This window comes from Schistocerca piceifrons, chromosome 7, assembly GCF_021461385.2.
Source record: "Schistocerca piceifrons isolate TAMUIC-IGC-003096 chromosome 7, iqSchPice1.1, whole genome shotgun sequence".
Classification (NCBI taxonomy): Eukaryota; Metazoa; Arthropoda; class Insecta; order Orthoptera; family Acrididae; genus Schistocerca; species Schistocerca piceifrons.
This window is the reverse complement of record NC_060144.1, coordinates 428,153,638-428,180,171: the sequence shown is the minus strand read 5'-3', so window position 1 is coordinate 428,180,171 and position 26,534 is coordinate 428,153,638. Positions and strand designations below refer to the sequence as shown.

Below are 26,534 nucleotides of genomic sequence, written 5' to 3'. Positions count from 1 at the left end.
TATATCAATCTGGTGATTCGGCGTGTTGTACTGCCAGTCGTGAACAACATTCATGGTGGTCTTTTCCAACAGGATAACGCTCGATCACATACCGCTGTTGTAAACCAACATGCTCTACAGAGTGCTTACATGTTGCCCTGACTTACTCGATCACCATATCTGTCTTTAATCGAGCACATATGGAACATCATCGGATGACAACTCCAGCGTCCTCCACAAAAAATAATAACCTTTTCTATATTTACCGATCAACTGCAACTGCAACCTGAACTGTGATCGAGCACCTGTACGACAGAATACATGCGCGTTTACGTGCTTGCTTTCAACATTTTGCAATTACACCGGTTACTAATGTATCAGCATTTCACATTTCCGCTGGCTTACCTCGAGCTACATTAACCTGTGATCTTGAAACGTTAATCAGTTACATACGTACCGTAGACAAAAATATTCCTGAAATTATTATTTTTTGGTGGTACCGACTTTTTTCGTCAGTGTATCTTTCTGCATCAAGTTGATTTGGTTTCCACTCCACAGCACATGCCTCAGCCTATTATAGATGTGTCTTAAATATTTCTCTCAGTCGAAGGTTATATAAATATATAAGTATATAATATGTAAATATATAAATAACTGCTAAGTCAACTAAAATCCTACGACATACCTTCCTTTGGGTATCTATAGAGGATTGGTTATGGATTGATACACTTGTTTGTTCTTTTTGCATATCCGCTGTTTCTGGTAGAACTACTTTTGTTAAGAATCTTATGAGAGTCTGATCGCACTCGAGGATGTACCCCATTTCTCTCATTAGGTATACAGGAGGATAGAATTTCAGTATCTCTATTGTGCCCCTATTTTTGATTTTAATAAACATCACTAACATTGAGACATTTTCGCCTAAAATAGAAATTCTCTGTATCATTTATTAACGTGACTTAAGACCAATTTTTCCGACAGTACAGGCGCTTACATATACTATGTTTGGCAGCATTATTGTTGTATCAGCTTTTTGCAGTCAAAAAGTGACTACGACTGAGCCATTACCATGAGTGGTTTCATTTCAGTTATTTTTAATTTAAAACTTCACATACGGCGAACTAGAAGCCTGTATATGGATCACCACTAACTACCACTGATCTGATGTCCACATCACAAGCAGATGGTGCAGAAGGCAGGAAGGAATGAAGATTAGGGTTTAACTTCCCGTCACCACAGACATTGTTCAAGATGGAGCACTCGCTCTGAATATTTCAAAGATGGGGAAAGAAATCAGCCCTGCCCTTTCAAAGGAATCTATCCGGCATGTGCCTGGAGCGAACATCCTAGATTTTGATGGGCTATGATTTGAACTGTCATCTTCCAGAATGCGATTTGAGTGTGCTAAACTATATGAAGAAATAGAGGAATATGTTAACTGCATAAGGGTGGATGGAGATTCTATAGTAAAAGATAGTAGGAACGCCATTGTAGATAAAGGAATGGAAAAATATAAGCAAAGGAATATAAAGGGGATTGTGGAGTTCTGAAACTGTTTGTCCTTTGGATATACCAAATATAAGACTGTCCTTCAATGGGAAAGAAACTGTATGTGTTTGTAATGATGCAGAGTTGGTTGCAAACAGAGAGTTGTAGAAAAGATAAGGGAGGAGTGAGGAAGAGGAGAGAGCAGCCATCAAGGTTATTTTCTTTCTGTTTGTTTATGAGGAGAGTGTTACTGGAGAAGTCATGAAGCACGATATATATCTTTTGCCAAATAGAGTAGCTTTACGCCAACAAAGCACAGCGCATAAAGTATCTGACATGGCAGAGTTACTACAAGAAAATGAAATAACCCACAGAGTGGAACATTTTTATTTATTGGTATAAAAGTAGGTGTTTAAAATCCTTGGAAAATTATTTTCATGAGAGACAGAATTATTGATATCTTCACTATAAAATACTACCGCTTACACAGCAATACGGAAGGTAAACTACTTTGTTTACCTTCACTACGTCACCTCCGACACTTTCGTATGGTAGGTACTGACGAAGAACATCTTTAGTCGAGTGTAGGTCAGTGTTAATAATCGTCGATGTTAGTCCCTGGGGGCCATTTTCTATTATTTCGGATCTCCAACTAACTCTAAGTAAGCACGCCTTTTTATATACATTATCTTGGACTTTTTTAATAAAAATTAAATATACGTCAAAATAGATTAATTCTCTGTATCATCTGTAAAATTGCCCAGTTTGCAGCTTGGGCGATTTTCAAGCACGTATACGTAACTTCCCGCTTAATTTTACAAGTACAAGTGTACTAGCTATCTATTACAATGCAAAATGAAGCTGGAAGCTTAAAATACATGCTTGAATATGATCCAAGTTTGAAATTGGCGGATCGTACAGATAATAACAAGAATACAGCGTACTTGAATCATGTTTTCATTTTCAAAACACGTTGAGGCTGTGGACACCCACAAAAATAAAATTTTGAAGTTAGTTATTAATAAGGACTCGTTCGGAGGAGATTGCAGCAGTCACTCAATAAATGAGCAAGTTGCACTTCCATGACACTTCGTCAGCCATTGACCAGAAAATTATACACAGCCGTACAATTTTTATTTCAGTTAGAAGATGTGAAAAGCATGAGTGCTTCCACACATCCTTTTCAGATATTCTAACTGAAATAAAAACAGTACGGCTGTGTGTATTTTTCTGGTCAATAGCTGACGAAGTGTTATGGAATTGCAAATTCCTCATCTCTAGAGTTTCGAATGTAAGCAAAAAGATATTCTTACGATATACCCTTTCCATTCTGTACATGCGTCGGTCGCGGTAGTCTACAACATTCGCTGCAGTGTGTCACTTACCTGTTAACAAGAAGGTAAGTATCATGTTACAGTGATATTTTAGGACACACTTCTACGAAAGTATCTGTATTTTGTGTATTAGTCAGAGAGTAATTCCACGGCCGTGTAGGTTTGCACCAGTCTGCGGAAAGTAAGTACAAGCGTTCAGAACTGGTTCATAAATGTCGTTTTATAAATATACGTCAACGATAGGGGCACTTCAGTCCATCAGTATGTTGCTTTTATTGTACCATAGCCGGCCTCAGTGGCCGAGCGGTTCTAGGCGCTACAGTCTGGAACTGCGAGACCGCCACGGTCGCAGGTTCGAATCCTGCCTCGGGCATGGATGTGTGTGATGTCCTTAGGTTTGTTAGGCTTAAGTAGTTCTAAGTTCTAGGGGGCTGATGACCTCAGAACTTAAGTCCCATAGTGCTCAGAGCCATTTGAACTATTTATTGTACCATAAACTCGTCCTTAAGCTGACTACCAGCGTGTTGTAGAGGTTTCTGTAGTGGAATTAAATGCACCATGATTGCTCTTGTCACCATTTTATAAATACTAGTGGAACAAAATTCATCCTGAAGGGCAGAATAGTTTTCTGTGTAAGTCGAACACTCAAGCTACTGAAACGTCGTCGCAGGAAACCCGACAGATAACCTTCTTTCCAGGGAAACCTGTGATTATAATCGACGCATCTCTGGCTGCATGCACTATTGGGACACTGTTAGCGGACATTAATATGGTTGACGGTTTGTACTCTTCTTGAGATCCTCCCAATGATATAAATAAAATGTAAATATCGTGTGACTAGGGCCTCTGGTCGGGCAGACCGATCGCCGGGTGCAAATCTTTCGATTTGACGCCACTTCGGCGATTTTCGCGTCGACCCAATGAGATGTCAGTGTCTGTAGAGGATTGGCAGCCCATTGTTTCTCATGAGCCGAAACCAGAAGAGGTAAGCATGTTTGATGCTGGTTTCTGGAGAGACGTCGACGTTTTAACGCAACCGATAGACGTCCCACTGGGTTTAGGTCGGGACTCGCATATTAGTGGGCACAAACCATTGGATCAGAGATGCAGCTTTATGACGAGTGCATTGTTATGTCTCTGAAACGATTCTATCCCGTACGCAGTTCGCAGTGATGTGAAGTGTGTTCATATCGTTCGGTATGCAGCGCTTTCTGAGGCGTAATGAGGGGAGGACACCTTAATAACGAAAAACATTCACATAAAGTAACACCACCTCCTCTCTATTTCACTGTTGTCAGTACAGATAATCGCAGATAACGTTGTCCAGGCATTCGAAAATTCCAAAATCCCCTATAATTTGACGGACACAGCATATAGCGTGACTCGTTACTGCAAATCGCTCGTTTCCAGCCATCCACTGTTCCTCTTTACACGACCTAGAACGTCGGTTAGTTCAAATGGATCAGATGGCTCTGAGCACTATGGGACTTAACTTCTGAGGTCATCAGTTCCCTAGAACTTAGAACTACTTAAACCTAACTAACCTAAGGACATCCCACACGTCCATGCCCGAGGCAAGATTCGAACCTGCGACCGTTGCGGTCTCGCGGTTCCAGACTGATGTGACTAGAACCGCTCGGCCACTCCGGCAGGCGTCGGTTAGTACTGACTGCAAAGAGCTGCTCCACCACTGGACTCCATTCATTTTAACTTCATGCACGCAGTCATTATACTATGTGCGCTGCTGGAGGTAGCATTTCAATTGATTTCGCATGGTCTATTTCCAATCATCACCTGTGGTGCTTCACGGTCCCTGTCCGTCAGCACACGTGGTCTGCCTGGTCTTGTTTTAGCTCTGGTTGACCCTCCTTCTTTCCACTTCACTATCACAACGGCAACAATCGACTTTGGCAGCTTAGAAGGATTGAAACTTCACTTATGGGTTTGTTGCTCAGATGACATCGAATGACTAGCCTATGTTCGGAGTGACTTAGTGCCGAAGACTGACCAATTTTGCGTTGCTTTACTGCTGACAACACGACCATTCCCTCACCCCCCCCCCCCCCCCACCGCCCCACGTTTTGTCATCCTGGTGGCTTGGTCTGTTGCTATACCCAGTGTCGGAATACGTTTCGTTGGATAGTGCAACCAAATGGCCGCCTCTCTATTAGTCACTTTTGAGATACCAGTATGTTATGTACCCTCTTAAGCACAAAGCTGCGTAAAGTTGTTTGGAAAAAGTGAAACGTTTCAATGTGAGGCATTCAATGGAATCTACTGAGCTGCCTGCAGCCTATCTGTACTCACTCCAGAACATTATGGCTGCCTACCTGACAGCCTGTATGGTCAATTTTTGGCACGAATAACAGCGGCGGGGCGTCGTGGCACGGAAGCAATGAGGCCGTTATACGTCGCTGGAAGGAGTTCGCACCACATCTGTACACATAAATCACCTAATTCCAGTAAATTCCGGGAAGGGGGGTCGATCAGCTCTGACCCCACGTTGGATAACATCCCAGATGTGTTCGATTGCGTGCAGATCAGTATCAGTGGATCTCGCCACTGTATTCCTCGAACCATTCCATCACCTTGGCCTTTTGAAATGGCGCACTATCTTCCTGAAAAACACCTGCGGAAAACATGATCGTCATGAAGCGGTGTACGTGGTTTTCAGCCAGTGTACAATACTTCTGCCTTGCATGAGCTCCACTGGACCCATGGAAGCCAACGTGAATGTTCTCCAGAGTGTAATGGGACGCCGCCAGCTAGACACTGTACCTCATTACAGGTGACAAGAAGTTGTTCCTCAGGGAGACGACGGATTCGCGTCCTCCAGTCGGCATGATGAAGTAGGTATCGGGATTCATCAGACTACGCAATTCTCTGCCACTGCGACAACGCCTGTTGCCGATGGTCACATGCCCATCTCAGTCGTAGATACCGATGTCGTGATGTTAACATTGGCAGATGCGTGGGTCGTCGGCTGCGGAGGCCCATCGCTGGAAGTGTTTGGTGCACTCTTTGTTCAGACACACTTGTACTCTGCGCAGCCTTAAAGTCTGATGTTAGTCGACCAGAGTTCGCCTACCGTCCTGTTTTCTGCAGTCTGCCCAGCCTACGACGTCCGACATCTGTAATGAGGGGCGGCCTCTCAACTCTACAACATCTGGACGTGGTTTCACTTTGGAAGTGGAAGACACTCACCACTCCTCGAACACCCGACAAGATGTGCAGTTTCCGAAATGCTCGCGCCGAGCCTCTGCGCCATCACAATCGCACTCGGTTGAACTTAGATGCATCGTACGCTTTCCCCATTCTACACTCGGACAGCTTGCCCACTCATACTACATGGACCGTGCGTGTGTCTAGCAGTCGTTCAATGCCAGATGATACTGCTACCGCCTGGATGGGTTTATATCGATAAAAGACAGGTGGTCATAATTTTCTGTCTAGTTAGTGTATACGCCGCTTTACTGATCTCTATATTTGTGCTTTCGACTCTAGGGAGAAGGATGAACAACGGAGTACTTCAAGACAGCCATGGTGGCACTTTAATAGACCAATATTTTTATTTCTCAGTGTATGGTTACCATTTCATACATCTATAACTATAAAATAAGTACATATATAGTCATGTGTAACTCTATTCATGTCTTTATCGCTTTCCGTGTTATATTTGTGTGTCTCCATTTGCCTTTCCTTGTCTCGTCAACTAGAGAGATTCTTTGAATTTCTCTGTTTGGTTCGAGTGCAGGGATTCGTTTTGTAGTTGTGGTGATCTAGCCAACTTTTGTGCAGAGACAAAGTATCTTCGTCTGTGTTAAAGAGACATTAGGGAGACTGGTAAGGAAATATTTAATATCTTGGTATTTTCTCTACCTATTTCCGATTCTACCTACGAACCTCTGTCCAGGAGCGTGGAACAGCACTGTTCACTGGGTTGTCGGAAGGTGAGACCGAAGGCTCTGGTCATTTCTCATTATGTAAGTTTATTTTATAGGAATGTATACAGATTTGGTCGAGGGTGAAGTGCTAATACGTGCCGCGCGGAATTAGCCGAGCGGTCTAAGGCCTGCAGTCGTGGACTGTGCGGCTGGTCCCGGCGGAGGTTCGAGTCCTCCCTCGGGCAGGAGTGTGTGTGTTTCTCCTTAGGATAATTTAGGTTAAGTAGTGTGTAAGCTTAGGGACTGATGACCTTAGGAGGTAAGTCCCACAAGATTACATACAAACAAAAAATGGCTCTGAGCACTATGGGACTTAACTTATGAGGTCATCAGTCCCCTAGAGCTTAGAACTACTTAAACCTAACTAACCTAAGAACATCACACACATCCATGCCCGAGGCAGGATTCGAACCTGCGACCGTAGCAGTCGCGCGGTTCCAGACTGTAGCGCCTAGAACCGCTCGGCCTCCCCGGCCGGCAAGATTACACACACACATTTGAATTTTTCTAATATGTTTCTTAGAAGTATATCCATAGTAAATCATACAACAGTACCTGTATGTATTTCATTTAGGGTTAGGATGGGATGTTTGAGGGATGGGACGAAACAGCGAGGTCATTGGGCTCATCGTATTAGGGAAGGATGGGGAAGGAAGTCGGCCGTTTCCATTTGAAGGAACCATCATGGCATTTGCCTGGAGCGATTTAGGGAAATCACGAAAAACCTAAGTCAGGATGGCCGGACGCGGGATTGAACCCTCGTCCTCCCAAATGCGAGTCCAGTGTGCTAACCACTGCACCACCTCGCTCGGTGTATTTCATTTAGGAAGTGGGATATTTCGGTTACTTATCGAGGTTCTTAGTCCTACCGCTACTTAGCGATGGGAGAGTGCGTGGTCCTTCGGAAAGGACGTGTAGTTAAAAGCACGAGTCGGAATTATTGTGTAACATGAAGGTCGAAGGGGTGAAAGGAAAGGGATTACTGATGTCAGCTGCATCGAAACATTATGCAGAATCAGCGGCGACGAGTGAAAATATGTGCCGCATCGGAATGCGAATGTGTGATCTCCTGCTTTCTAGGCAGGTGCGTTAACCACCACGCTATCCGGGAGGCAGTATAATCGCAACTGCGGGGACGTCTCAGCACGCCTCACAGCCGACCCATACTCCCACCGAGCGCCACCTATCCTCAGTCCGTCTCCATTTCCTCCGTACTCGCTACTTTGAGATTCCCGCAGGAGGTCGGACGTACCTGTGCGTCCGCACTGAAGGAGGTGTATCCATTGCTCACCTAGGTCACGACCAAAAGAACAGATTCATGCAGTCATATAACTCACATTTTGCTCGAATCGAGGTCCCGTATCCTCTTCAGATATTATGAGGTTGTTTTTCGTAATCCTGTGCATTTTTCATGAAATGACAACTCTAATCATATCGATCTGGTGATGGCGTGTGTGCTGAGCCAGCGGTCCGCCCGTCCGTGTGCCCGCAGTGCCGCCGGACATCGTGAACGACGAGACGAGCACCGACCTGGCGGTGCAGGAGGGCGAGAACGCGACGCTGGTGTGCCGCGCCACCGGACACCCGCCGCCGCGCATCGCCTGGAGGCGTGAGGACGGACAGCCCATCCTGCTGCGCCGCGGCCCGCGCGACTCCATCAAGGGTGAGCGAGCACCGCGTCCTAGCCGCCGCGCAGCGCCGCGCCGCGCCACGAGTGTCGCTGAGACCAGAAAGAATTTTCTTCTCTCTGTCACCGAACTTTCTGGCAGACTGAAATACTGTGCCGGACATGACTCGGATCTGGGGCATTTCCCCATCGCGGGCAAGTGCCCTACCGACTGATCTACCCAAGTACCAGTCAAGACCTGTCCTCACAGCTCTACATCCACCACTACCTCATCCCAAATCTTACAAACTTCAGAACCTTTATAAAATTACTTTTATCTTAATAATATGAATATTTATATATGTGATTGGAGAGAGAGAGAGAGAGAGAGAGAGATTGATTTTTGATTGAGATTTTTACTTTAAGTCGTAACCGGTACATTAATTTTGGTTGCTGCCTCCCTGAATGATCAGTTTCTGAACCAGTTGGTGACATATTACAATTTGGAGGAAGTTATTGTTCTTTAAGGTTTAAAATACGACTCTGTTAGTTACTTAGCCGTACTGCGGATAGCTTTGAGCCCAAGTTTTCGTCGCTTTTCATACCTAAGGGACCACTGCTTGTCGTAAATAAGATCAAACAGCAGTCTGCTATTCGTGAGAAAAGGAGATTGCTTAACACACAAATTTCCTTCAAACTACACGTCCTACTACATCAAAATTGGTCAGTGGAGTTCAGCGCCATACTATTGTACAAGATCATAATCCAGTTACTGCAATTAAGAAATTATGAGAGGTTGTTACTTACTGAATGAAAACTATACAGAATGTATTTCTTTTCCTGTATTTTAGTGAACTTTGTACACTTATAATTCTGTCGATTGGTAGACGGTAACGACAATGAAATTCACCTCCTTTTCCTATAACAAAGTATTTCTATTCTTCACTTCCAGAAATTTTGTACACATAAATGTTCGGCAACTCTTACGCATACTTTACTCGGTTTTATCACTAAAATATCGTTTCTCATTAAATGTAACAATACGTTCTGAGCGACGGCCTAGCAATACGTCCTCTTTCCACAAGACACAGATTAACAGTTCTCGTTTTTTATAATTTTTTTTTTAAAGTCCACGCTCAAATATCCACAACTACTATCGTCGCGGGGATTGCGCGCTAAAGAGTTTCTTGCTGTCCAGCTGCGCTTCACTTCACTTCAAGTGCCTTTTGAATCAAATTTATATTTACGATATTTACATTACTGAGTTCCTCGGAATAAAATCAGACACAAATTAGTTTAAGAAAAGGGGCAATGGGGCTCACATAACATTAAAACTTCTGCATAGCACTTTTGAAAGAAAGCGTGTTGTGGAGACATGGCAGCAGTTGGGCACGCAGGTTTAATCTTCCAGGAAGTTTGAAGTCCTCAGGAAATTTTGCTCTCCACCTCCGTCCATCCACACTTTTGGCTTCATTTTGTAGTGTTCCTAGGACATGCAGGAATATCAATGACATAACTAGAAAGAACGGCGCTCGGGGAAGAATGTTATACTCCCCCACACCCGCCCCATCCCCTGTCCCTCTCAGATAAAGACCGAGTAATATTTATTTGAACAGGAGCATAATTCGGTAAATCCTAACAAAGACAACGTCTAAAGTTGAATTGGTGCTAAATATAACCGAGTCTTTCGAGGAGCGAACATATGTTAGACAGAAGACGGTCTATCCCCTGTTTAGTTCACCAGTGCCCTTAAAAAATTCATCTGAGAATGGGAAGAACAACTCAGAAAATATTGATTGACAACCATATCTGGTTATGCTACAAAACAGTTGTCTGGTAATCCAGTTTTTAACATTTCCTGACGGATCTGCAATACTGTCCGGAGGCACGAAAAAAGCAACAAGGAAAATGAACATTTTATAAAGAAATGTCTTCATTTACCCAACGCAGTTTACAAACTGCAAAACTTACAGAAGAACGTAACTTTTTCATGTTGTGCCACTGTCAAGTAATATAGCTAGCAGAAACTTGGTATACATAAAAAGAACTGCAGCCGTGCAGTAAATAAGGTAACTGAGAGACATAGGCAATTACACGAAGAGAAATTACGTTTTTATTCAAAGACAGTAATCACACTGCAATCACCACGATTCATTATGGTCCGTGGCCATGCAATGAATGTTCTGCAATTTGCTTCGAGCCTGGCCTAAAGGTTGGTAAAGAGTGGAAGAATATACCATTCATCCATAAGAGCCGATGAAATTTGCTGAAGGGTTCATGGTGCGTGTGTACGTGCAGAAATACGCCTCCCCAACGCATCCCACAAGTGTTCGATAGGATTTAAGATGAGAGAACTGGAAGTCCAGTCCATTCGTCGAATACCTCTCCTTATAAAAGTTCATCCACCTGCGCATTGTCGGTAGAAAGCAGAGCAAAAGCAACGATAAAGAAAGCAAACATTGCATTATATCTACAACACTACTGCCGAAGCTGACATTTTTTCAGGAAGGAAGGAATTTCTTAGAGTGAAAAAGAAATGGCAGAAGAAATATTAGCGTTACTGCAAGATAAGGCAGTGGAATGTCTAGTGTCGTATACGCTCGACTGTGCGGACAATGTACATGAGGAGTGCAATGATAATGATACGTATTTAACAAGTGAAAGAGATACTGAAACAGGTTTCGAACCATGTAGCTCATCATTCTTGACGGACAGGGAGACACAAATCCCGTCTCCAATGTAACGTATGAAAGACAAGACAACAGTTTTCCAAGGAACGGGTACTAAAGATAATTATGTACATAGAGGATCATCCGCATCGTAGTAAAAAAAATAAAAAAAAACACATTACAAGTAAGTCCGCAGCAATATGGCCGTGAATTAATTAGAAAATACCTGTGGATATTCAAGGGAGGACAAAGGAAAATAATTCGGAAATTTGTGGTAAGGTCTTATGGGACCAAACTGCTGAGGTGATCGGTTGCCAAGCTTACGCACTGCTTAATCTAACTCAAGATAACTTACTCTAAGGACAACACACACACCCATGCCCGAGGGAGGACTCGAAGCTCCGACAGGGGGGCAGCAGCGCGGACCGTGACAAGGCGCCTGAGACCGCGCGGCAGGAGGACGAAGCACACTACTTACAAGAACTAGTGTTTGCGCGTTTCAAGGCAACTCGATACAATTTACAGGATGTGCATGATAGCAACATTCTACGTTACACGTATTAGACTGCACTCGACATAAATTACAGAGATATCAAGGTAAGCAGTGGATGATTGTGTAACTTCAAACAGTGCTACAGAATTGGATGACGAATAATAACGAAATTCCAAACAAAGCATTAACTTGAAGATACACTTCAATTTGCGGAATCGGCCATAAAATTTACAGATGAGATAAACAAACATCCCACAGTTCAATATCGATTTTGTTTTCAACTCCGACCAGTTGGGATGTGAGCAGAAAATACATGGGATGGAACACAGGAAATTAGAGCTACAAAAAGAGTTGTATCAGAACATCCAAAATCAGCGCCTTAACGCGTTCTTATACAATTTGCCGACTGTTAATCTGGATAGCAAACTGGCTAAAAAGCTATTCTTCGTGCTGTGTGAAGTTGGAGGTGCCATGCCCGCTATGATTCTGTCTCGTTGGACTGATCTTGCAATGGCAGACAGGAATATTTACATCACAACAAGCAAGAGTGGGAAACTGGGCGTAAGAGAACTACAATTACGTTACGAGCACTGCTTTTGACCAATAGCTAATCAAAATAACTTGCTTTAACTTGATTCCTGGTCTGCGTATAAAAATCATACTCTTTTAGTGCAAACTATCCCTCCTTAAACTCGACAAATTCAGCCTCTGAAAGTTTGTTTTTTTCCGTGCCCATGAAACATATTACCGCATAATGTGCAGCTAAGTCGTATAGGATAGTTTCACGATAAGCTCCATGACAGACTGTTTCGAATTCGGTTGCATGCCACCACATTCCATCACTTCTCATCACTCCATTACATCGATATGACTCTATATCCATTCTTCAAGAGCGGATACCTAGCTAAACCCATGCACTGTTTGCAATTCCAAGGGCTGCGCCTTCCATCATGATGCTGAGAAACTTTGTGATCTGTGTGGCGCGCAATTTTTCACTCGGTGTTCTTGGTACAAAGTTAATGGTTCGTTTTGAACGTGTACTGAACATCGACGCTCATTGTTTTGTGAAGTGTAATACATACACTTGGGTAAAATATTCCGGAGATAAAATAGTCCCCCATTCGGATCTCCGGACGGGGACTACTCAGGAGGACGTTGTTATAAGGATAAAGAAATCTGGCGTTCTACGGGTCGGACCGTGGAATGTCAGATCCCTTAATCGGGCAGGAACGTTAGATAATTTAAAAAGATAAATCGATAGGTTAAAGTTAGATATAGTGGGAATTACTGAAGTTCGGTGGAAGGAGGAACAAGACTTCTGGTCAGGTGAATACAGGGTTATAAACACAAAATCAAATAGGTGTAATGCAGGAGTAGGTTTAATAATGAATAGGAAAGTAGGAATGCGGGTAAGCTACTACAAACAGCACAGTGAACGCATTATTGTGGCCAAGATAGATACGAAGCACACCACTACCACACTAGTACAAGTTTATATGCCAACTAGCTCCGCAGATGATGAAGAGATTGATGAAATGTATGATGAGATAAAAGAAATTATTCGCATAGTGAAGGGAGACGAAAATTTAATAGTCTGGGTGACTGGAATTCGAGAGTAGGAAAAGGAAGAGAAGGAAACGTAGTAGGTGAACAGGGAATGGGGGTAATGAATGAAAGAGGAAGCCGACTGGCAGAAATTTGAACAGAGCATAACTTAATCATAGCTAACACTTGGTTCAAGAATCGTGAAAGAAGGTTGTATATATGGAGGAAGCCTGGAGATACTGGAATATTTCTGATACACTATACAACGGTAAGGCAGAGATTTAAGAACCACGTTTTAAATTGTAAGACATTTCCAGGGGCAAATGTGGACTATGACCCCAATCTATTGGTTATGAACTATAGATTAAAACTGAAGAAACTGCAAAAAGGTAGGAATTTAACGAGATGGGACCGGGATAAACTGATAGAACCAGAGGTTGTAGAGAGTTTCAGGGAGAGCATTAGCGAATGATTGACAAGAATGGGGGAAAGAAATACAGTAGAAGAAGAATGGGTAGCTTTGAGAGATAAAATAGTAAAGGCAGCAGAGGATCAAGTACGTAAAAAGTCGGGGGCTAATAGAAATCCTTGGGTAACACAAGAGATATTGAATTTAATAGATGGAAGGAGAAAATATAAAAATGCAGTAAATGAAGCAGGCGGAAAGGAATACAAACGTCTCAAAAATGAGATCGACAGAAAGTGTAAAATGGCTAAGCAGAGACGGCTAGAGGACAAATGTACGGATGTAGAGGCATATATCACTAGGGGTAAGATATATACAGCCTACAGGAAAATGAAAGAGACCTTTGGAGAAAAGAGAACCACTTGTATGAATATCAAGAGCTCAGCTGGAATCCCAGTTCTTAGCAAAGAAGGGAAAGGAGAAAGGTGGAAGGAGTATATAAAGGGTCTATACAAGGGCGATGTACTTGAGGAAAATATTATGGAAATGGAAGAGGATGTAGATGAAGATGAAAAAGGAGATACGATACTGCGAGAAGAGTTTGACAGAGCACTGAAAGACCTGAGTCGAAACAAGGCCCCGGGAGTAGACAACATTCCATTAGAACTACTAATAGCCTTGGGAGAGCCAGCCAAGACAAAACTCTACCATCTGGTGAGCAATATGTATGAGACATGCGAAATACCCTCAGACTTTAAGAAGAATATAATAATTCCAATCCCAAAGAAAGCAAGTGTTGACAGATGTGAAAATTACCGAACTATCAGTTTAATAAGTCACGGCTGCAAAATACTAACACGAATTCTTTACAGGAGAATGGAAAAACTGCTAGAAGCCGACCTCGGGGAAGATCAGTTAGGATTCCGTAGAAATGTTGGAACACATTGAGGCAATACTGTCAATACTACTTAGCTTAGAAAATAGATTAAGGAAAGGCAAACCTACGTTTCTAGCATTTGTAGACTAAAGAAAGCTTTTGACAGTGTTGGCTGGAATACTCTCTTTCAAATTCTGAAGGTGTCAGGCGTAAAATACACCGAGCGAAAGGCTATTTACAATTTGTACAGAAACCAGATGGCAGTTATAAGAGTCGAGGGGCATGAAAGACAAGCAGTGGTTGGGAAGGGAGTGAGACAGGGCTGTAGCTTATCCCGATGTTATTCAATCTGTATATTGAGGAAGCAGTAATGGAAAGATAAGAAAAATTCAGAGTAGGAATTAAAATCCATGGAGAAGCAATAAAAACTTTGAGGTTCACCAATGACATTGTAATTCTGTCAGACACAGCAAAGGGCCGGGAAGAACAGCTGAACGGAATGGACAGTGTCTTGAAAGGAGGATATAAGATGAACATCAACAAAAGCAAAACGAGGACAATGGAATGTAATAGAATTAAATTGGATGATGATGAGTGTATTAGATTGGGAAATGAGATACTTAAAGTAGTAAATGAGTTTTGCTGTTTGGGGAGCAAAATAACTGATGATGGTCGAAGTAGAGAAGATATAAAATGTAGCCTGGCAATGGCAAGGAAAGCGTTTCTGAAGAAGAGAAATTTGTTAACATCGAGTATAGATATAAGTGTCAGGAAGTCGTTTCTGAAAGTGTTTGTATAGAGTGTAGCCATGTGTGGAAGTGAAACGTGGACGATAAATAGTTTAGACAATAAGAGAAAAAAAGCTTTCGAAATGTGGTGCTCCAGAAGAATACTGAAGATTGGATGGGTAGATCACATAACTAATGAGGAAGTATTGAATAGAATTGGGTGGGAAGAGAAATTTGTGGCACAAGTTGACTAGAAGAAGGGATCGGTTGGTAGGACATCTTCTAATGCATCAAGGCATTACCAATTTAGTATTGGAGGGCAGCGTGGAGGGTAAAAATAGTAGAGGGTGACCAAGAGATGAATACACTAAACAGATTCAGAAGGATGTAGGTTGCAGTAGATACTGGGAGATGAAGCTTGCACAGGATAGAGTAAAGGTAATATTTTTCCTGTCACAAATTATTAAAATTATGTACTAAAATTGTATACTAAAGATTGAAATTGTGACTTTGCATTCATGGGGTTCCTTCTGAGATACAAAAGTGGCAACTTAAGTTTGCAAAGGTAAGTTTCATAGTTAGTTATGGAGGCAGCGATAGTCGGCACAATTTCGGCGGTTGATATTACTTCTGGAAGAGATTTAGTATAGTAATTTTGGTCTTGGAATTGTGACTTGATGCCGATATCATCGACAGCAAAACTTCTGCACACTCTTATCTACATCACGGCTGCAAATTTTAGTAAAACTTTCACATTTGTTCCCGTCGTCGTCCTTGTTAGCAGTGTGGAGCAGTCCTCGTCTGTCGGGTAAAAACTGTAATGTTTTCTATGTTTCATTCAATGAGGTTATGCTCGTTTTATTTCTTCTTCATCTTCATCTTTTTTCTGCTCTTTTCGCTACTCATTCGCACCCTTCTCTTGGCCTATCCATTTGTATTTCATTATCTTCGCCCATAGGAAAACTGCGCTACTAAGGAAACACGCCCATGGAACGATTACCACGTTCCATACTGCTCGTTCGACGAAAGATCGATAGCTACAGAAAATTACACAGGCTGCATCAGTACGCAAATAAGGAATTAATAGTAACCCGCTGAACTGTAGACGCGTATCACTGACATCAATTTGCTGTAAGATTTTGGAAAATATAGTGTGTTCCAATAGTATAAAATATCTCGAAGTAAACAATGTACTGACACACAATCACTATATTTTCGTGAAATGCAACAGGCTCTTTATTGACACTAAGTAATGAGTGCTGCCCATAGGGGTCTGCAATAGATTTCATATTTGGAAACCATTTCTCACAAGCGGCTCTTAATCAGATTGCATGCCAATGGAGTGCCGTCTCTGTTGTACGACTATATTTGTGACATCCCGTCAGAAACGTTACAGTTCTTAGTAACTGACGGGAAGGCCTTCTGGTATCCTTGATCCCCATACATGATTCATAAGAATCCCAGCAGTTCCTTTAGATGGTTTGCAAATGATGCCGGCGTTTACGGCCTTGTAAGGACGTCACAAGAATGAAACGAATTTCAACGTGATTTATACAAGACATCAGCAAGAACGGCGAAAAGAGGCAATTGACTGTAATCATGTCGAGGTGTGAGGTCCACCATATGTGTACTAAGAAATGATTTAAACTTCGGTTACATGCTAAATCACACAAGTTTAAGGGCTGTAGGTTCATCTAAATACCTAGGGATTATAATTATGGGCAACTTAAATTGCAACAATCACATACAAAATGTTACTGGTCAGGCGAGCCAAAGGCTGTGTTTTATTGACAGAACACTGAGAAGATGCAGCAGGTATACAATAGATACTGCCTATTCTACTCCAGTCTGTTGTCCTCTGGAGAATTACTGCGTGGTGTATGATCCTTATGACATCGGATTTACGGAGGAGGCTCAAAAAATTGAAATTGATGCAGCTGGGTTTGTGTTACCATGAAATAGGTCAGAGAGTGTCACAGATATGATAAGCGAATTGGGGTGGAAACCATTAAAACATACGTAGCTCTTTCGTTGCGGCGAAGTCTTTTCATGAAATTTCTATTACCAGCTTTCTCCTCCAAATCCTAAAACTTTTTGTAGGCTCGTGCCTACATAGGGAAGAATGTCCACAGTCAAAAAGTAAGAGGAGGCAGAGTTCGCACGGAAAAAATTGTGTAACTTTGCCCATAGGCTATTCGAGAGCGTACGAGTCGAGTAAAAGTCTGTAAGTCGTTCTGCGAAACCTCTTTCAAAGGTTTAAATGTGAACTACAGAGTAATCATGTAGCTGTAAATGTTCCCCCGCTTCTTTTTTAATTCTGTTCAACCCTAGTACTACTATTTTTAAAAGACATCGGTTATTTCCGTTACTCCACACGTATACACACCTGGCTGGCTGGTAGGTAATATAAAGGGCTGCATGTTGATGACCCTCACCTTTTTGAGTTAACACTGACTGACCTTGGACGAATTATAGTTATCTGCATAGCGTATCCCCATTCTGATCTTTGACCCCGCAGTTAAAGCTGGACTATGTGATGGTAAAAGGAAAACGTGGCTAGTCTTAAAGGGGGCGAAATTAATATCTCTAGATACAGTCTCCCTGGTTGATGCCATATTTCTCGACTTTCGAAAGGCGTTAGACTCAGCTCCCCACTGCCGTTTGCCCTAAAAAGTGCGCGCTTATGGTCTATACGATGAAATGTGTGGTTGGATAGAAAGTTTTCTAACAGACAGAGAGCAGTATGTCGTCCTGAACTGGGTGACTTCAAGAGAAACAAGTGTAACTTCAGGTGTGCCCCAGGGCAGCGTAATGCGATTTACATAAACGAACTGGTTGATGGTTTTGACAGCGGAAGTAGACTGTTTGCCGATGATGCTGTAGTCTACAGGAAAGTAGTATCACACGAAAGTTGTGAACAAATCAGTGAGGATTTGCAGAAGATTAATGCGTGGTGTAATGACTGGCAGTTATCTCTTAATATTAGTATGTGTAACCTATTGCGTATAACAAGGCGAAAATCCCCATTAATGTAAGAGTACAAAATAAATGCCCAGTCTTTGGAAACGGTAACATCCGTCTATTATCTGGGTGTGACTATTCGAAATGATCTCAAAGGGAATGATCAGATTACACAAGTAAAGGGTAGGGCAAACTCTAGATTGCGGTTTATTGGTAGAATCCAGAAACGATGCAGTCCTTCAACAAAGGAAAAGCTTACAATACGTTAGTTACTCCAGTCTTAGACTATTGTTCGTCTGTATCGGACCCTTACCAGATGTGTCTGATTCAAGTGATTGAGAAGGTCCAACGAAGAGCGGCAAGATTCGTGACTGGTACATTTAGCCATCGCGAGAGCGTAACATATCTCATAGAAAGTTTGAAGTGAGACACACTTGCAGTTAGACGGCTCGCTAGACGGAAGGGGCTGCTCACTAAATTCCGAAATCCGGTCATCACTGAGGATGTAGAGCGTATATTATTACCACCAACTTTCAAATCCCAATGATCACCATTCAAAGATAAGGGGAATTAGAGTATTTCGCGATACTACGAGAGAGCAGCAGTGCAAACGGTATGGTAGGGTTCTCCGAAGTATGTTGCTTGAACCTAGTTGTCTTTGTTCAGTATTTTCTCTTCGAACTGTTTTCAAGTCAAACTGGTCCAGTTATAGGTCAGTGCTCATTCTATATGGCACTCTGTGAACGTTTTATGCCAGTGGAGGCTGCCCTTGTGTTAGAGCATTTTGTTCTGTACTGGTTTCAGAATCGATGACTTTATTTTCTAAATCTTTTATTTTTATAATTTTCCACAGTCTTCATTCAAATCGGTGGCTCCCTGCAAGTGGGGTTGTAGTCCATGCCTTCTCCATGGACTGATACTGGGGAGAATATTAATATCAGATGCCCACGAGCTGTCAATATTAGTCTCGCCCACTAGCTGGAGCAACCTTTTTTCATTCTGGTCGCCTGTGTCATTCAGTATACGTGTGGTAGTAAAGACAGTAGTTCAATTGCTGAGATGCAGCAAATCCTGTGCCCGCTCATAAAAGTTTGCGAATTCCCTTTGCCTTCTGACTAATGCAGTCTTCAGTTGTTATGTAATTTTTACACGTTTACCGCTTTTTGTCACATACTTAATCAATAAATCTCTTAAACTGTGTTTTCCTCCAGATTCTCGTATTTTATTACGATTTGTTTCATTAACACCCAATAGCCGCTCCCAGGGGATGGTGATTGCGAAGGGGAGGGGATTGGGAAGAAGAAGGCGGTAAAAGATTTCTGCTTCAAGTCCGCTATACTTAAGAAACCCACACGATAAAACTTCCCCGGACAAATTTAGCGTTCGGTGTCAGCAGAAATGTCACAGCGCAACCGCACTTGAGATTAAAAAAAAAAAAAAAAAAAAAAAAAAACTAGGAAACAGTTACAATATTGGGTCAACGGTTATACTTCAGAGTGTAACAACATCTTGTACTTTATTTTTATTTTGTTTTCAATTGTTATTGCTATCTTTCGTAACCATGCTAGAACCTCTAGATGCTTAACCTATGAATAAGCGTCCGCAAAATGGCACTTTAACACTGTTGGTTACTCCTCATGGAACTGTCACTGACAGAAGAATCATTTTAAATACTTTAATATTGAAACTCTGACACATTTTCAAACTACTGCGAAGGCTATTGTGATTTCCAAAATATCTATTAAATGCTTTTGAGGTGGTTGTCAAAACACAACTTGTTTATATGAGTTACGTCTTAGATAACTTTGTATTAACCACTAAACACCAGTGTCAGTATTCACTACAGAACCTGGAACAACTACAACATTCCCTCGGCAAATCCTTTTGTGAAAATATTAAATAAGGAAGAAAACGGTCGCCTGACCAGAAGGGACAAATGAAAGGTATATTTAGATCTCAGCTAAAAGTCATTGCCTGGAAGTGTCATTAGTCTTTGCACGATTACCTTATTTAAAATCAAGATAATTCAGGTAAACATAATTTCAGCACTTCTTGCAATCAGAATTACTGAACCTTTTCGTAATGAAATTTAAGCAGATGTAAATCTCCAACGGTTTCAAGTTAGTATCAAGACGCAAAAAACATATTAACCATGATGACATAGCCGGCGGCGGTGGTCTCGCGGTTCTAGGCGCTCAGTCCGGAACCGCGCGACGGCTACGGTCGCAGCTTCGAATCCTGCCTCGGGCATGGATGTGTCTGATGTCCTTAGGTTAGTTAGGTTTAAGCAGTTCTAAGTTCTAGGGGACTGATGACCACAGATGTTAAGTCCCATAGTGCTCAGAGCCAATTTAGCCATGATGACATAAAAATTGCCACTATTCTTTGTAATTAAGCAAATTCAGAGACAGTTCTATCAGTTTATAGTATTTTTAGTAACACACATCTACAAGCTACAGTTACTTTATGGAACACCTGAAAGTACTTTCAAAGCAACACATGACTATTTGAGATAGTGTAGGACATCGAGGAAATGATAAGCCCACAATAAACTTTCAACAGAATTAATATATTGTTCAAAAATAGACGAAGCTAAATTAAACTCCGTCGGAAGAGGCCTTGGAAAGCCCAACGGTACCGAACGGTCGCCGTGTCATCATCAACCTGTAGGCACCACTGAATGTGGATATGAGACACAGCACACCGCTCTCCCGGCTGTTGTCAGTTGTCGTGACCTCTGCCGCTACTTGCCAATCAATTAGCTCCTCAACTAGCCTCAAAAGTGCTGGGTGCAGTCCGACAGCGCGTAACTTGGCTGATTTGACGGGAACCGGTGTTAACATTGCGGCAAAAATAGAACTACAACCATAACTGATCTTCATTTTTTTATTCTACAGATACTGAAATGTTCGTGCTTCTGTAATGATGCATAGACGAAAGGGCAGTAGTCATCCAGCACAGCGCATAATCTTCACGTCTCTTAAAACCAAATATGGCTCCAGATTGCCTTGTTGCTTTTTCATAGCCATCATACTTACTAAACATAAACTGCGAGGAACATTCCCATTACCATATCCCTCAGAAATTATGCCTTTCTTCCCGATAAATAAGTTGGAAACGTTGAGATTTCTCTGTTTGGCGAAGCTACTGAATTTTCGTAATGTATCAAAGTATTCCGGGCAGTCTAGCTACTGCTCACTTGTTTCTGACAATGCATGTAAAAATTGAAAGAAAGAAGGGGAGGCAGGTTTATAGTTTAGTCTCCCTCTGATAACAACGTTGTTACAGTTGGAGAACTTTGAGAAGAGCACTGCCGACACGAAATGGAACGAAGGAACGTCCTACAATATTCGTCCAACACGGGCTAGACAAATTATTAGAAAACTAAATCGGGGCGTGGGTAGCAATTTTAAACCCACACCACTTGAATAAAACAACTTCGAAGGGTTTACTGGGCGTATATAAGAGCTTCCTGGGAGGACACAAAAATGGTTGTACAACAGGGATTTCGTAATTAATTGGAGCTTTATAAGCAAAACTTACAATACGGGCCATTAAAATTGCTACACCAAGAAGAAATGCAGATGATAAACGGGTATTCATTGGACAAATGTATTATACTAGAACTTACATGTGATTATATTTTCACGCAATTTGGGTGCATAGATCCTGAGAAATCAGTACCCAGAACAACCACCTCTGGCCGTAATAACGGCCTTGATACGCCTGGGCATTGAGTCGAACAAAGCTTGGATGGCGTGCCCAGGTACAGCTGCCCATGCAGCTCCAACACGATACCGCAGTTCATCAAGAGTAGTGACTAGCGTATTGTGACGAGCCAGTTGCTCGGCCACCATTGACCAGACGTTTTCAATTGGTGAGAGACCGGGAGAAAGTGCTGGCCAGGGCAGCAGTCGGACATTTTCTGTATCCAGAAAGGCCCATACAGGACCTGCAACATGCGGTCGTGCATTACCCTGCTGAAATGTGGGTTTGGCAGGGATCGAGTAAAGGGTAGAGCCACGCGTCGTAACACGCCTGAAATGTAACGTCCACTGTTCACAGTGTAGTCAATGCGAACAAGAGGTGACCGAGACGTGTAACCAATAGCGCCCCATACCATCACGCCGGGTGATACGCCAGTATGGCGATGACGAATATACGCTTCCAATGTGCGTTCACCGCGATGTCGCCAAACACGGATGCGACCATCATGATGCTGTAAACAGAACCTGGATTCATCCGAAAAAAATGACGTTTTGCTATTCGTGCACCCAGGTTTGTCGTTGAGTACACCGTCGCAGGCGCTCCTGTCTGTGATGCAGCGTCAAGGGCAACCGCAGCCATGGTCTCCGAGCTGATAGTCCATGCTGCTGCCAACGTCGTCGAAGTGTTCGTGCAGATGGTTGTTGTCTTGCAAACGTCCCCATCTGTTGACTCAGGGGTCGAGACGTGGCTGCACGATCCGTTACAGCCATGCCAATAAGATGCCTGTCATTTCGACTGCTAGTGATACGAGGCCGTTGGGATCCAGCACGGCGTTCCGTATTACCTACCTGATCCCATCGATTCCATATTCTGCTAATAGTCATTGCATCTTGAGCAACGAGCAGCAATGTAGCGATACGATAAACCGCAATCGCGATAGGCTACAATCCGACGTTTGTCAAAGTCGGAAACGCGATGGTACGCATTTCTCCTCCCTACACGAGGCATCACAACAACGTTTCACCATGCAACGCCGGTCAACTGCTGTTTGTGTACGAGAAATCGGTTGGAAACTTTCCTCATGTCAGCACGTTGTAGGTGTCGCAAGCGGCGCCAACCTTGTGTGAATGCCCTGAAAAGGCAATCATTTGCATATCACAGCATCTTATTCCTCGCGGTTAAATTTCGTGTCAGTAGCACGTCATCTTAGTAGTGTACCAATTCTAATGGACGGTGGTGTATGTTATCATGGAATGGGAAAAACTATTGTTTATCCTAAAACATACACGTACTTGTTTCACAATTACGTCCTAGAAACGAGATTTCTGATTTGTTATAAGCATGGATGTAAGATTTTTATTTCTACTGAATATGAGAAGTATTGCGTATTGACATCACAGTTGTTTTTTTTTTTAATTCCTTGTGTTTGTTTCAGTTGCGGCAACACGGCCATTGATTAAAACCTGCTGATGAGTGCTGCTAAGCAAACTACAGCCCGTTTCGAAAGTACTGAAAATATTTACTTGTCAACTAATTATTCTGTCTCACTCTAGAGACTTAATGAAATTGCTATTTATATATGTATATATGAGCTACACAGCTGTCAAACTGAGAACAACGCGTTCGCAAAATATTTTCTCTATGCCGTTATTTACATATGGACAAGCAGATGCAACTTCCCTCGTAAATTGCCAAGTTTGAAACGTTTCCAATTTCTGAAGTCATTTGAGTACCCTAAAAAATTTACTTTCTGTTATGGTACTTAAAAAGCGTAGCGATGTCTCTTATCACATAAATCCGCGCTTAATCATTTTCAATTATGCGCAGATCTGTTGCCTTGTCATTTTTCTTTCCGAAAATTATTTCTCTGCAGCACTCCAATTGTGAGTCCTCTCGTGACTAGTCTGAGTATTAATTTGTATTACAACATTATGTGTCAGAAGACGTGGATAGTTGACTGCGCAAGTCACTTGATACATGGCCTTCAGTAGCGTACTTTCCAGTCACGATCGTTTCTGTCTCCGTAAACTGCGTGTTGTGTGATGTCCTTAGGTTAGTTAGGTTTATGCAGTTCTAAGTTCTAGGTGACTGATGACGATAGCTGTTAAGTCGCATAGTGCTCAGAGCCATTTGAACCATTTGTCTCCGTAATACCACTTGTTACGTGAAAAGGTACCCTCTAATAATCTCACCAAACGCGAAATAAGTTAGTATACTTTCGGAGATCACTGGCGCTTCTAAAGTTTAATGAATACCAGAGTTAACACCAGAAAACTTTAGCAAATTTTAGACGTCATGCGGACAAACTAAGTAGTGCACCGGTGAATACCTAAATATTTTGTTGCTACTATCTTAGCCATGATATCGAACATCCCCTACCAGTTGTACTATTGTTTCTGTTCAGTTAACCCTTTAAAAATTCGCGGTGTCAGAGACTTGTCTAGCATTTAAGGGAACAGTTACACAATATGGTCTAGTTCAACCAGAAAATGCTCCAGTTTACAGAGGACACTTCTTCAGAAGTATACTGTACCGAGTTTCAAAGCGTTACCAGTGGACTAGAGAATACATCCAATTCACGCCGACTTTTACCGGAAACGGACCATGCAAGGTACTAAAAGTGATGGATATGCATTGAAGAGCCAAAGAAACTGGTACACCTGCCTAGTATCGTGTAGGGACCCCTCTAGCAGGCACAAGTGCTGCAACACGACTTGGCATGGACTCGAATAGTGTCTGAAGTAGTGCTGGAGCGAATTGATACCATGAATCCGGCAGGGCTGTCCATAAATCCGTAAGAATACGAGGGGGTGGAGATTTCTTCTAAACAACACGTTGCAACGCTTCCCATATATGTTCCTTAATGCACATGTGTTGGGAGTTTGGAGGCCAGCGGAAGTGTTTAAACTCAGAAGAGTGTTCCTGGAGGCACTCTCTAGCAACTCTGGACATGTGGGGTGTCGCATTGTCCTACTGGGAGTGTCCAAGCCTCTCGGAACGAACGATGGACATGAACTGATGCGGGTGGTCGGACAGGATGCTTACGTGCGTGTCACCTGTCAGAGTTGTGTCTAGACGTATCAGTGGTCCCTTAAAACTGAACACACCCTACACTGCCTGCCGGTGTTGCCGTTCGGTTCTAGGCGCTTCAATCTGGAACCGCGCGACCGCTACGGTCGCAGGTTCGAATCGTGCCTCGGGCATGGATGTGTGTGATGTCCTTAGGTTAGTTAGGTTTAAGTAGTTCTAAGTTTTAGGGGACTGATGACCTCAGATGTTAAGTCTAATAGTGCTCAGAGCCATTTGAACCATTTGGACACCCCACACCATTACAGAGCATCCACCAGCCTAAATACCATATTCCCCTGATGGTATGCAGAGTCCATGGATTCATGATGTTTCCTTCATACCCGTCCATGTGCATCAGCTCGATACAATTTGAAATGAGACTCGTCCGAGTAGGCAAACCGTTTCCAGTCATCAACAGTGAAATGTCGGTGTTGACGGGCCCAGTCGAGGCGTAAAGCTTTGTGTCGTGCAATCATCAAGGATACACGAGTAAGCCTTCGACTTCGAAACCCATATCAATGATGTTTCGTTGAATGGTTCGCACGCTGATACTTGTTAATGGCCCCAGTACTGAAATGTGCAGCAATGTGCCGTAAGGTTTCACTTCTGTCACGTTGAACGATTGCGTTCAGTCATCGTTGGTCCCGTCCTTGCAGGATCTTTTTCCGGCAGCGGCGATGTCGGAGATTTGATATTTTACTGGGTTCCTGATATTCACGATACACATGTGAAATGGTCTTAAGGGAAAATCCCCACTTCATCGCTGCCTCGGATTTGCTGTGTCGCATCGCTCGTGTGCCGCCTGTAACACCACTTTCAGACCCACTTAAATATTGATAACCCGCCATTGAAGCAGTAGAACTGCGTTAGACACTTGTTGTCTTATGTAGGGGTTGCCGACCGCAGCGGCGTATTCTGCCTGTTTACATATCTCTGTATTTGAATGCGCATGCCTATTCCAGCTTCTTTGACGTTTCAGAGTATATAGGAGAACTGCAGGGTTCCAGCCCCAGTCGTGTGTTCTGTATGGTTCCCCTGAGTCACTTAAGGGAAAAGACAGGATAATTCCTTTCACGAGCATACAACTGATTATCTATCATATCTTTGTCCTACGCGAGCATATGCTCTGTAACGGCAGCGTCGTTGACGTCAGGTTAAATTAAAGCCGCCTATGGTCATTCTTGTAAGTAGATCATGTTGCTATGATACTGAACGATGGAGAGGAAGTATGGCCACGTACAGTTTACTTCAAATTGTGGCCACATTAAAGTGAGTTTTCCGTTGCCACCACACTCTTTGAGAAAGGAGCAGATGACACTTAAGGCACGGTTGGGAAAATAAATTTTCACAAAACTAAATTGAAATAAAAGTTATTTGTGAACAACGTTGTTTAAGTCACAAAAACTCAGTGTTCTACTAAGAGTGATCGATCAAAATTCAAAACAAATATTTAGCGTTTAAAGAATGTTGTGTGCCTAGCGTAGTTCGAAAATATGCTAAGAAGGGAATCATTGCTATTTTTTAAACTTTGAATAGTGTTTTTTCTCTGGTAATTAAACAAAAAAGAGAATTATTTCGTATGTTACGTAAAAGAATGACTTCTTCAGAGCTACGGAGACATCCTGTATACAGACATTCTGTATACAGTCTGTGAAGCAGACAGAATACGGAGTAGACAATAATATTAGTAAACACAAAAAATTAAATGAAAATTTACATAGACTGCT

General features: G+C 42.5%; 1 protein-coding gene across 1 annotated transcript in view; it reads left to right on the top strand.

The window, feature by feature from the left end:
* The window catches only part of LOC124805760 (lachesin-like), a 438,185-nt gene that overhangs the window by 102,558 nt on the left and 309,093 nt on the right, over positions 1–26,534 (top strand). Inside the window, exon 4 of the mRNA XM_047266328.1 lies at positions 8,238–8,408. Within this exon, the coding sequence (XP_047122284.1) occupies positions 8,238–8,408 (171 nt within the window). The remainder of the gene's footprint in view (positions 1–8,237; positions 8,409–26,534) is intronic.